The 12,915-nt window shown below is 57.4% G+C and overlaps 1 protein-coding gene across 2 annotated transcripts in view; it reads right to left on the reverse strand.

Annotated features, from left to right (window-relative positions):
• GOLGB1 (golgin B1) overlaps nt 1-12,915 on the reverse strand; it is a 36,880-nt gene that overhangs the window by 13,512 nt on the left and 10,453 nt on the right. For both annotated transcript variants that reach the window (XM_054989049.1, XM_054989048.1), the window contains exons 9-14: nt 12,208-12,305; nt 11,233-11,317; nt 8,552-8,625; nt 7,875-7,965; nt 6,253-6,326; nt 1,080-6,061 (exon numbers count right to left, since the gene is read on the reverse strand). In XM_054989049.1, coding sequence (XP_054845024.1) covers nt 1,080-6,061; nt 6,253-6,326; nt 7,875-7,965; nt 8,552-8,625; nt 11,233-11,317; nt 12,208-12,305 — 5,404 coding nt within the window. The remainder of the gene's footprint in view (nt 1-1,079; nt 6,062-6,252; nt 6,327-7,874; nt 7,966-8,551; nt 8,626-11,232; nt 11,318-12,207; nt 12,306-12,915) is intronic.

The raw sequence follows: 12,915 nt of genomic DNA on the forward strand, positions 1-12,915 counted from the left end.
GCTACAGTAAAACTGGTTAGTCTTTGAGATGCTACTGGACTCTTTTCTATTTTGCTACGACAGACTAACATGGCTAACTCTTCTGGTTCTATGCCACAACATAGAAACATAGAGCTGGAAGAGACGTCCAAGGGTTATCTAGTCCAGCCCCTTGCACAACACAGAAAATTCACAGCTATTCCCCCCCCCCCCGCCCACACACACACACTTGCCTCCGTGACCCCTGCTCTATGCCCAGAGGAAGGCAAAAAGCCTCCAGGATCGCTGGCCACTTTGGCCTGGAGGGAGATTCTGTCCTGAGCTGGCAGGAAGGTCTTCCTAATGTTCAGCGGAGAACTCTTGCTTTCATTTCAACCCACTGGTTCCGGCCAACCCGCTGGGGCAACATGCAGAGTGCTTAGGCACAAAGAATGGCTGGGGGGGAGGGATGACAAGGTGTGCCGGGCGCTGCGTTTGGCGGCGGCAGGAAGGCCACTCCTAGCTTCTTTCGGGAATTGAAGGCGATACGCAGGCTGGCCCGCAGCGGCAGATTCAGCCCATCAACACAGACACACCTCACACCTCACACCCAAAATAAAATACAGCTCTGTTTGTGCAAATAATGGGAGATATATGGTTGTTGGGGGTTTTCCGGGCTGTATTGCCGTGGTCTTGGCATTGTAGTTCCTGACGTTTCGCCAGCAGCTGTGGCTGGCATCTTCAGAGGTGTAGCACCAAAAGACAGAGATCTCTCAGTGAGACTGAGAGATCTCTGTCTTTTGGTGCTACACCTCTGAAGATGCCAGCCACAGCTGCTGGCGAAACGTCAGGAACTACAATGCCAAGACCACGGCAATACAGCCCGGAAAACCCCCAACAACCATCGTTCTCCGGCCGTGAAAGCCTTCGACAATACAATGGGAGATATACTTCTATGCTATCTTGCATATCTTGTTCTGCTCCTGTAGATTATAAAAAGGGGGGGCAGAGATCTATGCCAAGAATTAAGGAACCAGCACCTTCCCATGAGGTACCTTGCGAGGCTCCCCCGCGCCTTATGCGGCATCACCAAGCCCCACCCGCCCGCCCTCTCCCTTTACCTGACAACATGACTCCGCAGCGCTTCCATCTGGGCCGCCGCTTGCTTCGCCTGCTCCTCCAAAGCAGCACAGGCTTTCTCCCTGGCACGCAGCTCCTGCTCCTTCTTCTCGATGGCCTCACTGAACTTCCTCTCCCACTGCCTGGACTTGTCGATCACACGGTCTCGGTCATCCTGCAGGGAGGACATGCTCCGGGAGAAGGCCGCCAGCTGGGCCAGCGCGTGGTTCAGGCTGCCTTGCAGCTGCCTGGCTTCTTGGTCCTTCTGGCCCAGGGACTCCTGAAGACCACGCACCACCCCCTCCAAGCGGGCCTGCTCTCGCTGCCGGGCTTCCAGCCTCTCTTCCACGTTCCTGAGCTCCTTGGCGTGCTGGCCCTTCTCTTGCTCCAGCCGCCGCTCCAGCTCCTCTTCCTGGAGCCTCAGCTGCGCTCTGAGCTGCTCCTTGCTTGCTTGGAGCTCCTCTTTGGCCTTGAGGCTCTCCACTAAGACTCGGGCGGCCTCACTCTGGGTATCATCCAGCAATACCCGGCAGGAACCCAGCTCGGCCTGGGCCTTCTTGGCGCCGTCGTCGGCCTTGGCTAAGCTCCTCTTAGTGGCTTCCAGCTCCTTGTGGGATTCGCTCTGGACAAATTCCAGGGCCTTGATGGTTCTCTCTAAGCTGCTGACCTTCTCCTGGCTTTTAATGCAGTCCCTCTGCAGCTGCCTCACCTCCTGCTGCTTCTCCCTCAGCAGCTCCTGCAGCTCTTTCACCTGCGTTCTGCCCCCGCCTCCCTTCCAGGCGCTCCTGAGCTTCTCCACGTGCTCCTTCTTCTCCGCCTCCGCCTCCGCCTTCTCCCTCAGCAGGTGTCTCTTCTCCTCCTCCAGCCGGCTCAGCGCTCCCTGAAGAGCCTCCACTTCCGCGAGAAGCTGCCGGGTCTGGCTCCGCAGGTCCGCCACGTCCTGCTGGTAGTTGCCGATGCTCCCGTTCAGCTCGGCCAGCTGGTTCATGAGTCTTTCCTCCAGGTCGTCCTTCTCGGCTTCCAGAGCCGCCTTCAGCTTCGTCATTCCGGCCAGCTGCTCTTCCGCCCGTTGGTGGGCCTGCTCCAGCCCGAGGGCCTTATCCTGCAACGATCCCAGCTCCTGGGCTTTCGCCGCCAGCTGCTCCTCCAAGCATTTCCTCTCTTCGGCCAGGGCCTCCACGTCCACCAGGGCCCGGCCCAGCTTCTCCGCTTCCACCCTCCTCATCTCCTCCAGCTGCGCAACCTGCTCGGTGAGCTGCGCCACTTGCTGGAGGTACCCATTTATATCATCAGATGAAGGACCACCGGCCTTTCCCTCTTCCTCCTCCTCCTCTGTTTTAAGGCTCACGGCAGCCAGCTCCGGTGCTTCAGAAGCTTTGTTTGGGTCCACCAGCCCTTCGCCTGCCTCTGAGGGTGCCACCAAGGGGGAAGTGGCCGCCTCTTTCTCTGCCGCCGCATCCCCTGGAACGTCACTTCTTCCCGCCTCCTCCACCTTGCCCTGCAGCTTCTGCCTCAGGCCCCAGATCTCCTGACTCAGAGAGTCCTTCTCGGCCACCAGGGCTTCCACTTGCCTGGAAAGGGCCTGGCAGCTCTCCTTGGACCTTTCCAGCTCTTCTCCGAGCTGGGCACTCAGCTCTCCCGCCCCTCCTGGGCCACCATCCAGGGGAGGCGCCTCCGCCCTCAGCCGCTCATTCTCCTCCTCCAGTTCGAGGATCTTCTGCTGCTTGGACTTGGCAAACTTCCTCATCTTCTCCCTCATCCCCTCCATCTCTTGCTCAGCCCCCTGCAGCCGCGCCTCCCCCTCCCTCTTCTCGGCCTCTGCGCTCTTCAGCTTGAGGAAGAGCTCCTGCTTCTCCTGCCGGACCCCTTCCACCACCCGCTGGATCCTCTCCGCTTCGTTGCTGACATTCTCGTATGACTGCAGGAGGGTCTCGTATTCTTTCTGCAGCTCCTGGTGCTTCCTTTGCCACTCGGAGAGCGCCTCGGCCTGGGAACACCGGAGAGCATCAACATCCTGCCCCAGCCTCGCCTTCTCCTGTGTCACCCCCTCCAGGGCCAGCTTCAGGCTCTCACAGGAGCCAGACAGGCTCTGGTTTTCCACTAGGGCTTTGTCCACTTCAGCAATGAGTTTCCCCCGTTCCTCGGTGACAGCCTCCAGCTTCTCCAAAAGCGCCTGCTTCTCCTTCTCCAGCTCAGAAGCCTGGTTCTCTGCCTCTGACAGGCGGCCAGACTCTCTCTCCAGAGCAGTTTTGGTGGTCGCCAACTCCTCCTGCAGCAGCTTGTTCTCTCGTAGCACCTCCTTCCTGGAGATGAGCGCAGCCTGCAATTTTCTTTGCAGCTGGGCCCTTGACGACTCCTCTGTGGCTGACTTCTGCTGCATTTCAGCCTGCTCGGCTTGCAGGCGTTGGGTCTGCTCCTTGGCCTGCACTTCCAGCTGGCCTTGCAGGGCTTTGGCGGCCTCCGCTCTTTCCTGCAGCTGTGCCTCGAGATTATGCAGCAATTCAGTTTTGTCCACCAGCTGGAGTTTAAGGGCCCTGATTTCTTCTTTGTTTGCACGTTCCTTCTCCTCTTCCCGACTCAACTGACGGACCCTCAGACTCTCCAGCCTGCCAAGCTCTGCTCGGCTCTCCTCCAGCTCTGCCCGAAGGCTCATCACGTTGGCTTCTGCCTGGTGGGAAGCCATCTTTACTGCCTCCATCTCGGCCAGCAGTTGCCCTGACTGCTCCTGGAGCTGCCCAGCCTCCTCCGACTTGCTTCGGAGCTCTCCTCTCAGGCGGTGGAGCTGGGCCTCCATCTCCCCTTTCTCCCCTTGAAGCTTCCCAAGCTCAGTCTCGAGCTGTTCGACAGCCAAGTCTCCCGCTGCTGGGCAGCTGCTGCTGGCTAGGAAGTTTCCCATTTCGGAGCCTCCGGGGACCTCCCAGCCTGCTTCCTGCACAGATGCCGGCAGACGCGGGGCTCCTTCTGGAAGAGCTCCTGCGTCAGGCGTAGGGAAAGAGGGGCTCTCCAGGGCCTCCATCTGAGCTTGCAGCAGCTGCAGCTGTTTGTGGACGCGCTCCTTCTCCCTGCTTTGCTCCTCAAACTGCTCCTGGAGGAGGCCGTACTCCTCCTTCTGCTGCCTGAGCTGCTCTCGGTGGTGGCGGTCCTTCTCCTGTGCTTTCTTTAGGGTGTTCTTGCGAGAAGCGAGCATTTCCTGTAGCTTCCTCTGCAGCTGCGCCTTCTCCTGCTCCAGAGCGCAGGTCTTCCCCTCTTCCAGCGCGATTCTCTCCTGTTCCTCCTGGCCTGGGGCAGTGGCGCAACTCTTCACGTGTGCAAGAGCAGCAGACACCTCCAGGGCCTGCTTCTTGTGGTCCTCAGCCTCGGCTCTCAGGGCGCTGATCAGGAGGTCCTTCTCCTGCAGGCCCTGCTGCAGCTCCTCAACCACTGCTTGCAACCCGGCCACTGCAGATCCCTTTTCCCTGGATATGATTTGCAACTCTGCCTCCTTGGCAGGAAGCAGCTGGCTCAGAGAGGCGGCCGGCCCTTGGCTGTCGGGACTCTCCTCCACGCTGGCATCCGTGCTGACTTCAGAGGGTTCTCCTGCTCCCGCACTCTCCTTCATCTCCGGGGCTTTCGCCCCCAATTCCCCCGGTTGTCCTCCGCTCTCCATCTTGTGGATCTTGCTCAGGAGCTCCTTCCTGCTGACGAGGGCTGCCTGCAGCTTCTTCCTCACGTGCTCGTTTTCCTTCCTCAGGGCCTCCAACTCCTCGCTGGCCGAGGACACCCCTTCGGCCCACTGCCCAGGTTCCCCGTCGGTGCCCACGCCCAGGTCTCTCGTCTCCTTTCCCTGCTGAAATTGGCTCAGCTGCTCTCGGAGGCCCTTCAGTTCCTTCCCCAGCACAAACTTCTCCTCGTTCAGTTGAACCATCCGGTCAGACATGCTGACGCTGACTTCCGCCAGCTGCTGCTCCCGCTCCACCCCGTCTTGCTGAAGCCTCTCCACCTGGGCAGACCTTTCCGCGATCAGCTTCTCCAGCCTGCCGACCTCCATGCCCTTCGAGACGATGCTCTGGGAGAGCTGCTCGACCTCTGCGGTGCTCTCCTGCAGGCGCCCCGCCAACGCCCGCCCTGCCTCTTCTTCCCTCTGCAGCTGGCTCCCCAGGCTCCTCGCAAGCAGGTCCTGCTCCGCGAGGCGGTGCTGAGCTTCGTCAAGGTCCCTCTGCAAGGCCTCGATCTTCACTTCCTTGGATTTGGCCTCATTCTTCAGGCTCTGGATCTGCTCCTTCAGCAGGCCAAGCTGGGAGATCCCGCTTTCGTAGTCGGAGAGCCGCTGTTTCTCCGAATCGGCGAGGTCGCCCTCCAGTTGCCTCACCTGCTCCTTCAGTTCAGCCAGGGAGCACAGCTCCTTCAGCTGGGACAGCAGCTGGTCTCTTTCGGCAGTCAGAGTGCACAAGGTGACGCGGGAGTCCTCCAACTGCTGCTGCAGCCTCTCGACTTCTGCCGCCTTCTGGCCCAAGGCCTCCTCGTGGCATTCCTCTACTTCCTGCCAGCTGCTGTGGAGCTCTGCTGTTCCCAGGGGCGCCTTTCCCAGTTCCTGTGGCTGAAGCACAGAGTCCCAGGCAGGCGCTGGAGGAGGCCCGCTACCCTCTGCCCGCATGTCCCCTTGCTCCGATGGCATCCCAAGCAGGGGAGGCGCCTCTTCCTGAATCTCCACAGTGACTAACGAACTGCTACTTGAATCGCTCTGGACCAGGCCCGCCTCTCCTCTTTCCCCCTCCTCGACCCCACTGGCCGGTGGTTTCCCTCTCGGCTGAGCATCCTCTTCAAGGGCTGGACTGCCGGAGTCCTGCAGCTGCCCCTTCAAAAAGGTCATCTCTTCCTGAGCCTCCTGCAGCTCCAGCAGCAAGACAGACAATTCCTTCCGTTTCTTTGCAGAGAGGGACTGCAGGACGTCGGGATGGCCACTGGCGTTAACAGGCGGCTCTTCGACACTTCCTCCTGAGCTGGGCTGCATCAAGGAAATGGAAGAGTGGGATGAGCTAGAAGCATCCTCTCTGATCCCAGAAACACCCCCACCTCCCCGCCTCCAATCTGGGGACACAGCAAGGGACTACCCCACAGGGCTGCAGTAAAGCCTCGGTCTACGCACACACTTGAAATGTGCAGGGAAGCAGAGCCCAGGAAAAGGGAGGAGCTCACCTGGGTCAGGACGGTGGGCACATCAGGCGAATCCAGGCTTTCTGCTCTGATGCTTCCAATCGCATCCAGTGAGTCTAGCCAAAAAGACACAGGGGAGTCAAACCTTCTGGTAAGGGCTGAGGGCAAATCACCTGCCCACCCCACCCCTGGATTAACACCGAGCCCTCCCTGGCCCCTTCCCCTTCAATCATTCTGCTGCTCAGGTGTTTTCTGGATCCCGGGATTGTCCACTGAACCATGAACAGAGAGGATCTTTCCCCCTTGATCTCGTAGCCTGAAAAGCTTGAGGCCCAGGTAGCTTTCGGAAACAGCAGGTACAGCACAGGGAGAGAGACTGAAAAAAATCAGCAGAAACAGCCCCCCTTTGCCTTTACTGCAGCAGCACACTGCACGCGATGGGGGGGGTCTGCTGATTCCCCCTTCTTACTACACTCCCCCCCGCCCCCCCCACACACATGCTGCATCCCTCTCTGCATGTGAGGGTCTGCTGACTCAGGAAACAGCATTTATCTTGCTCAGGCAACTGTATGGAGAAGGGGAAGAGACTGCGGTTCATTAGATCCAACTCTGAATTTGCCTCCCGTTAATTTTGTTGAACTCTAAGATTTTATTTATTTATTTATTTATTTCAAATTTCAAGATCATTACCCAAACTTCCAAGTTTATGTTTGCTGCCCTGCCAGCGACTGGGGGGTGGGGGTGGGACCCCCTTTCTCAGCCTTCTTCCTTCTCTGCCAAAGGACAGAGGCTGGGAGAGAGATGTGCCACCCCCTCCACCAGCCTCGGCTATCAAAACAATAAGGAGAGCTACCTGGGAGCAACGCCACGGTAGGGGGGGCCTCCGGACCTCTCGCCTGCCCTCCTCAGGATACCAAGCCCCCTGTCAGATAAGCCCCAGCATGTCTGCCATCGAACAGGGAGCGAGATTCTGGACTCTTGGTTCCCGAAGAACTTTAAGGGATGCATCCAGTGTATCCAATTGTGTCTTGCTATAGTAGCAGGTCTCTGAGGACATGCAGAGTGGAGCCTGGTATCTGCTGCACTGTTGCTAACCGCTTATCCGGCAGGGAGAGGCACTTTGCTTCGGAGTTCCTGCCGAGCTTGGGAACTCGACCTTGACTTCAAGGCAGAGACTGAGCGGAGCTCCTTTCTTCCCCCCTCCCTTCTTCTCAGGCCTTGCGGGCCAAAACTCCTGACTGCTTTTCCCACTGGGGTGGGGACATCACCCTGTAACTGACTGTACTCTTATCACCTTTAGGCATTCCAGCCAATCCCACTGTCATAGTAGCTTGATACTGGTATTAACCCTTAATAAAACATCTTTAACTCACACACTTGAGTGGTGCAGTGAAGTGTTTGGGGAGATACCTGGCAAGCCCTGACACACACACACCCCCTCTACAGAACACAAGGGGGCACAGAGGGAGGGAGAAACAAGGCGAAGAAGGACAGGCAGTCCAGCCCCATTCCCCTCTGCTCAACCCCCGTCTTTCTTTTTTCAGTCCTCCTCCCCAGGGAGATGGCCACCACTACTGGCATCAGAGTCCCCCGTCGGTCTTCAGAGCACCCCCTCCTCCTGGGTCTGTCCCGCCTCCCCAGCCCAACTGCAAAGTGCACCTTACCCCCAGGCCCTGAAGAGCCATCACCAAAGGTGGATGAGACCCCCGAAACCAGCAGAGGGGGCACTTCCCTGCCTGCATCAGCACAGCCGACCTTTAAGAAAAGAGAACGGGAATAGCAGAGGACTTTAACAGCACAGCAGCCAGTGCTGGTTATTGAATAGCAATCTAGTTGCACACAGAAGGTTTCTCACCTCAGCTTTTTGTGTGTGAGTGTGTCTTTTTACAGCGAATTCCTAGCCCTCGCATACAACTACAGCGTAGCCTTAGCGGTAGTTTCCATTGAGTCACAAATACCACCTGCACTTTGCTTGCAAAACTTTCAGGTCTTTTGCCACTCACATCTTTCTCCCAGTTCTGCTAAGTGTGGCCCCATGCAAGCCCAGAGACTCTCCCAACTGCAGCAACAACTCCCACCCAGTTGAAGCAGGCCTGTAAGAGCAGAAGGAGCGCCTCAGAGGAAGCGAGAGCAGAACTCCCCAAGCCTGCAAAGCAGCCGGGCACCAAGCGGCACTCGGAGGCGTTTCTCCCTCTCTCCCCCCCACACATTAAGCTTCCTAATAACAGCACAGCAAAGAGGATTTCTGGACATGGCCAGGAGAGCAGCTTAGAAGAAGCTGTTTTGAGGCTAAGCCCTTTTCTCCAGCAGGCTCCAGTCCTCCTCATTGCTGGGAGCTTACCTGGCTTGACTCCTGGGCACTTGCTGCGAATTCCAGCCTGTTTTCCAACGAGGCAAGTTTGGCACGGAGGGACTCTGGAAAGACAGGAGAAACGCAAGGTGAAGGAGCCCCTTGCTAAGGCTGTGCAGGAAGTGTTGGGTCAGGTGAGGCCAGGCCAGGCCACGGGCTCCAGCCAGGAAAGCTGCCGGCTGCCCTGTCGGAGACGAGTCAGCGGGACACCAACCTGCAGCAAGACTATTCTTATCACCCACGAGTCAGCAAAAGCACCTGGCTTGCGACAAAGGAGGCACCCTGAAGAGAGGCGGCCGAGGAAAAGGCTCCCAGGGCCTGTGCATGGGACAGCCCCGACCGAGGCTGTGAAGTTCCAAAGGCGAGGAACCCGAGGACGTTCTCGCTGGCAGAGAGACCAAAGCAATGCCTGCTACCCAGGCTGCCTGGGGAAAGCAGCCATGGTATGGCCTCCTGTTCATGACAAGCTGGGCGTCCCTGGATTTCAGCACCAGACCAGAGCTGCCTGCAGTACCTCTAAGCATAACTCAGACGACACCAAGGTTTCACACTGCGTCCATCAACACCCGGCCTGAAGGAGAGTTCTGGAGAACCGAAAAGAGGGCACACAGTGGTGTGTCACGGGGCGGGCTGTAATACACGGGGAGGCTGGATTTTACGCAGGCCTGCCAGCAAGACCGCCACGGGGCTGCTTTCTGCAAGCCCATGCAGGCAGAATCCATTCGCTTGGGATCTTCTAGCCAAGCAAAACTGTTCAGGCCCTGCATGCTTTAGACCAGTGGTATGGTGGCCAACCGAGTCCAAATCTACTTGGTGGCTCAGAGGGTATGGCGGCCCAGTTAAAAGACAGAGCGAACAGAAATCAGTAAAACTGCAAAATCCAGGGACCCACAGGTTGAGAAACGCTGCTTTAGAGAGCAGGTGGGCAAATGATGGCCCGGGGGTCGCATCCAGCCCTTGGGGACTTTGCAGGTAGCCCTCAACCTCTTCAAGCGTTTCTGGGGAGCCTGGGCCCACCGAACTGCAGCATCACCTGGTAAGCCAATGTTTTCCAAAAATGTTAAGCAGCTCGAAGGCCGAGAGACGTTAAGGATGGCAGAGGAGAAGGGAGGGACACGGCGGCGGGGGGGGGGGGCTCTGCTCCCAGCAGGCAACAGTCTCCAGTGGCTCCCTGGCGCTGCTCATTTACTCAGACGTAAAGGCAGGAAAGCTGGAAACCACAGGAGACTGCCATTGGAAGCAGGAAGAGCCAGGATCCAATGGGGAGACCTCGAAAGCAGGAGGACCCCCACTCGAGGCGTGTCCCTCTCAGGCCCACCCCGGCTTCAAGAGACTGGCTCCCCTTGCTAGGGAGGATCAGGGCCTCTGCCAAGGACAAGCACAGGCCCAAGCAGATTCTCGGTGCCTGTGGGACCATCTGACTCTGGAAACTCGAAGGCTAAGGCTGGAGTACTGCTCCTGCAACCACATGAGGATCAGATCGCCTGAGGGGTGGCTTTTGATGGCTGGCCTTAAGCTGGCATGGAACGAGTCTGCCTTCAGGCAGTGAATATTCTGTTCGTTTCACTTTGGACAGTTCAGTCCTCTCCACACAGCCCCCCTCTCCGCCAGCACTCCTGAAACACAGAGAGGGGACTGGGCATCTAATCCAAGCCACTGGCCCAGGAGCTGGATTCCTGGGAGCTTGCTTTTTTAAAAAGAGTCACCTGCACTCAACCACACAGTTCCAGATACTTAAAGAGCCACGTCCAAGCCCAGCGGCACCTCAAGGACCCGCAGGATTTCCAGAGCAGAAGCTCTCAACAGTCAGAGCTCCCTTCCTCAGGTCCGAACCTTGACCCTTGAATGCTTCTGCCCTGGAAGTCCTGCTGGCCTGTAAGGGGCTGCTGGGCTCCTCCACTGCTCTTCTACTGCAGACCAAAGAGGCCGCCCACCCACCTGAAGCCACCCCCAAAGACTTAAGGGCACTTACATTTTTTGAAGCCCCCCCCCCAGCTGCTACCTATTTCCCCTTTCAGTTACAGATCCCCCCCGCCCCCCCCTGCGCTGTTCCTGAGGATCTGATGCCCGCTGGAGCGAAACGTCATCGGGGGGGGGGGGCCTCAGCAGGCTACAGCAGACGGTGAGGCAGGAAAGCCCCTTCTCCTTGGGGGCTGCCTTAAAAGTGGAGCCCACTGAACCCGTTTCTAACCCCCGCGGCTTGTGGAGGTGTGCGCGGACACACGAGCTGGAGCCCACCAAAAGCCCCTCGTGCTTGGACCGGGGGGAGAAACCAAAGCAGAGGTACCCTTGACCAGGTTGTTCTGCATCACCACCACAGAAAGGCAACTGCTCCCTGCTGCTTAAGGACTAGGAACCGGTCAAGATTTGGCAACCCCAATTCCAGCCATGTAAAGGTAGAACTCCACCATTTCCCTTACTCAGTTTCTTTATGCCGATCTGCTACGCCCTCATTCTAAAGCCAAAATGGCTGCACTAAAACACAGATTGCAAGGTGCACTCTCACGAAACCTGAGTAGAACCGGAGTCTGAAGCTGCACCAAAACACCAAAGCCCAATCAGAATCGGAAGGAACCTGAGTATGGGAGAGGGGTGTGGGGGAAGGGGGGAAGGGGATAGATAAAAGCAGGGGTTTGGAGGTGGAGAGAGAGGCCCAAAGGAACAGCAGGTACCGTTTTCAGCTTCCAGCTTCTTCACCACAGTCTTCAGCTGCTCACTTTCCAGTTGACTTTCCTTTCTCAGCAGAGATATTTCGTCCTGTTCAGTGAGTGGCAGGGAACAGAAAGGGAGCATGTCAGGTGAAAGTCCTCTGTAAGGCCCCGGGCCACGTGTCGCCATCTGAACGGCAACAGACCAGTCCACAACTCTGTCTACTGCAACTTTAACAAAGCCTTCACGGCCTTTTTAGCTGTCGCACAGTTTTCGCCGTGACAGTGTTCTTCTGATGGAGTGCTGCAGAAGTCGGCGCGTTGCTTATGTGCGCCTGTATCTAACGCATGATGTGGCCTTACACTGAGTCAGCCAACTAGTCTGCCACAGTCAGACTCCTCTGTTCTGACAGGCAAGGAGACGCTACACGTGAAGCTCGTCCCCATCACTAACTTCCTGGCCTTTTTAATTAGAGATGCCAGGGACGGAACCAAGGGCGTTCTGCATGCAACGCAGATGCTCTGCCACTGAGCCAAGGCCCCTCCCCAGAAGCCTGAACGTGGTTTCCCACTGAAGGGGGCCCATGTCCAGTGAAGCCCTATGGGGAGTCCCCAGAGATCTCAGCTCCGTTCAGCGTAGTCTCAGTGGACACTTTCCACCACGGGCAGAGACACTGGGGGGAGGAGAAAGAGCAGGGTCTTATTCCCACACCATTTGCATGGCCGGAAGATCTCTACGTGGCTTCTACGTAAAAGCAGAAGCAGCTGCGCCTTCCCTTGCCATCTCCCCTTTTGGGGCTAGCCAGAGGACACTCAAAGAGATGAAGTCTCTGTGCTAAAAAATGTAAGCGCAAGATGTGGGTCCAAAGGTCCCTTGGGACCTTTGGATCTTACTCTCCGACTGCAGGCCGACACGGCCACCCCCTACAAAAATATAACTCTGCCAGCACGGGATGGGAGAAGGATCCGAAGGCAGGAGGCTTTCCAGGCAGCAAGTACCTTATCCGGCGCTGAGACCAGTTCCAGTGTGTGGGCTGCGAGTGTTTCAGGTGGGGCCTGGGAACAGCCCTGCTCCGGGCACCCTTCAGGAAGCTCCCCTAAGACACAGAAACGGACCATCAGCCTCGCCCCCCTCAACGCCCCTGCCGAGGACAGACGCTCACCCTCCGCCCCGGTGCCAAGAGAAGACAGAGACAGAACTGTGTGACTCCACGCGTTCTGTGTGAGCAGCTGGCTCTCCAGCCTGAAGCTGGGCTTGCTAACAGCCTTAGCTTTAGAACTCAGGTCCCCCGTGCTCAGAGCTGGAAAACAAATGTGTCTGGAAACATGGAGACAAGCTGCCTGGGGAAGGCTCCCTGGAGAGGAAGCAGAGGAATTTCCTAAATTCTTACATACATAAGACAGCAGCTCTCAAGGGACGGGACATTATGGCTTTCTTCGGCTGAATAAGAGATTTTCCAGTCTCTCTTTTTTTTAAAAAAGGTCCTTTCCTCTAGTGGAAGTTTCTTCACTCGTAGGAAGGGAACCACTGGATCCACCCCAACAGCCCCAGTGATCGGGATAAATGGTCTTCAGGCAGTGGCCCTCTGCCTCCCACCCAGACAGGTACTAGGGTCGGTCCTGATTCCACGGCAGCCAAATGTGCATAACAAATACATCAAAAGCATTGCCCATCAAAGCCACAAGTGACATAAATAACACTCAGCA

This window comes from Eublepharis macularius, chromosome 9, assembly GCF_028583425.1.
Source record: "Eublepharis macularius isolate TG4126 chromosome 9, MPM_Emac_v1.0, whole genome shotgun sequence".
In the NCBI taxonomy this organism is placed as follows: Eukaryota; Metazoa; Chordata; class Lepidosauria; order Squamata; family Eublepharidae; genus Eublepharis; species Eublepharis macularius.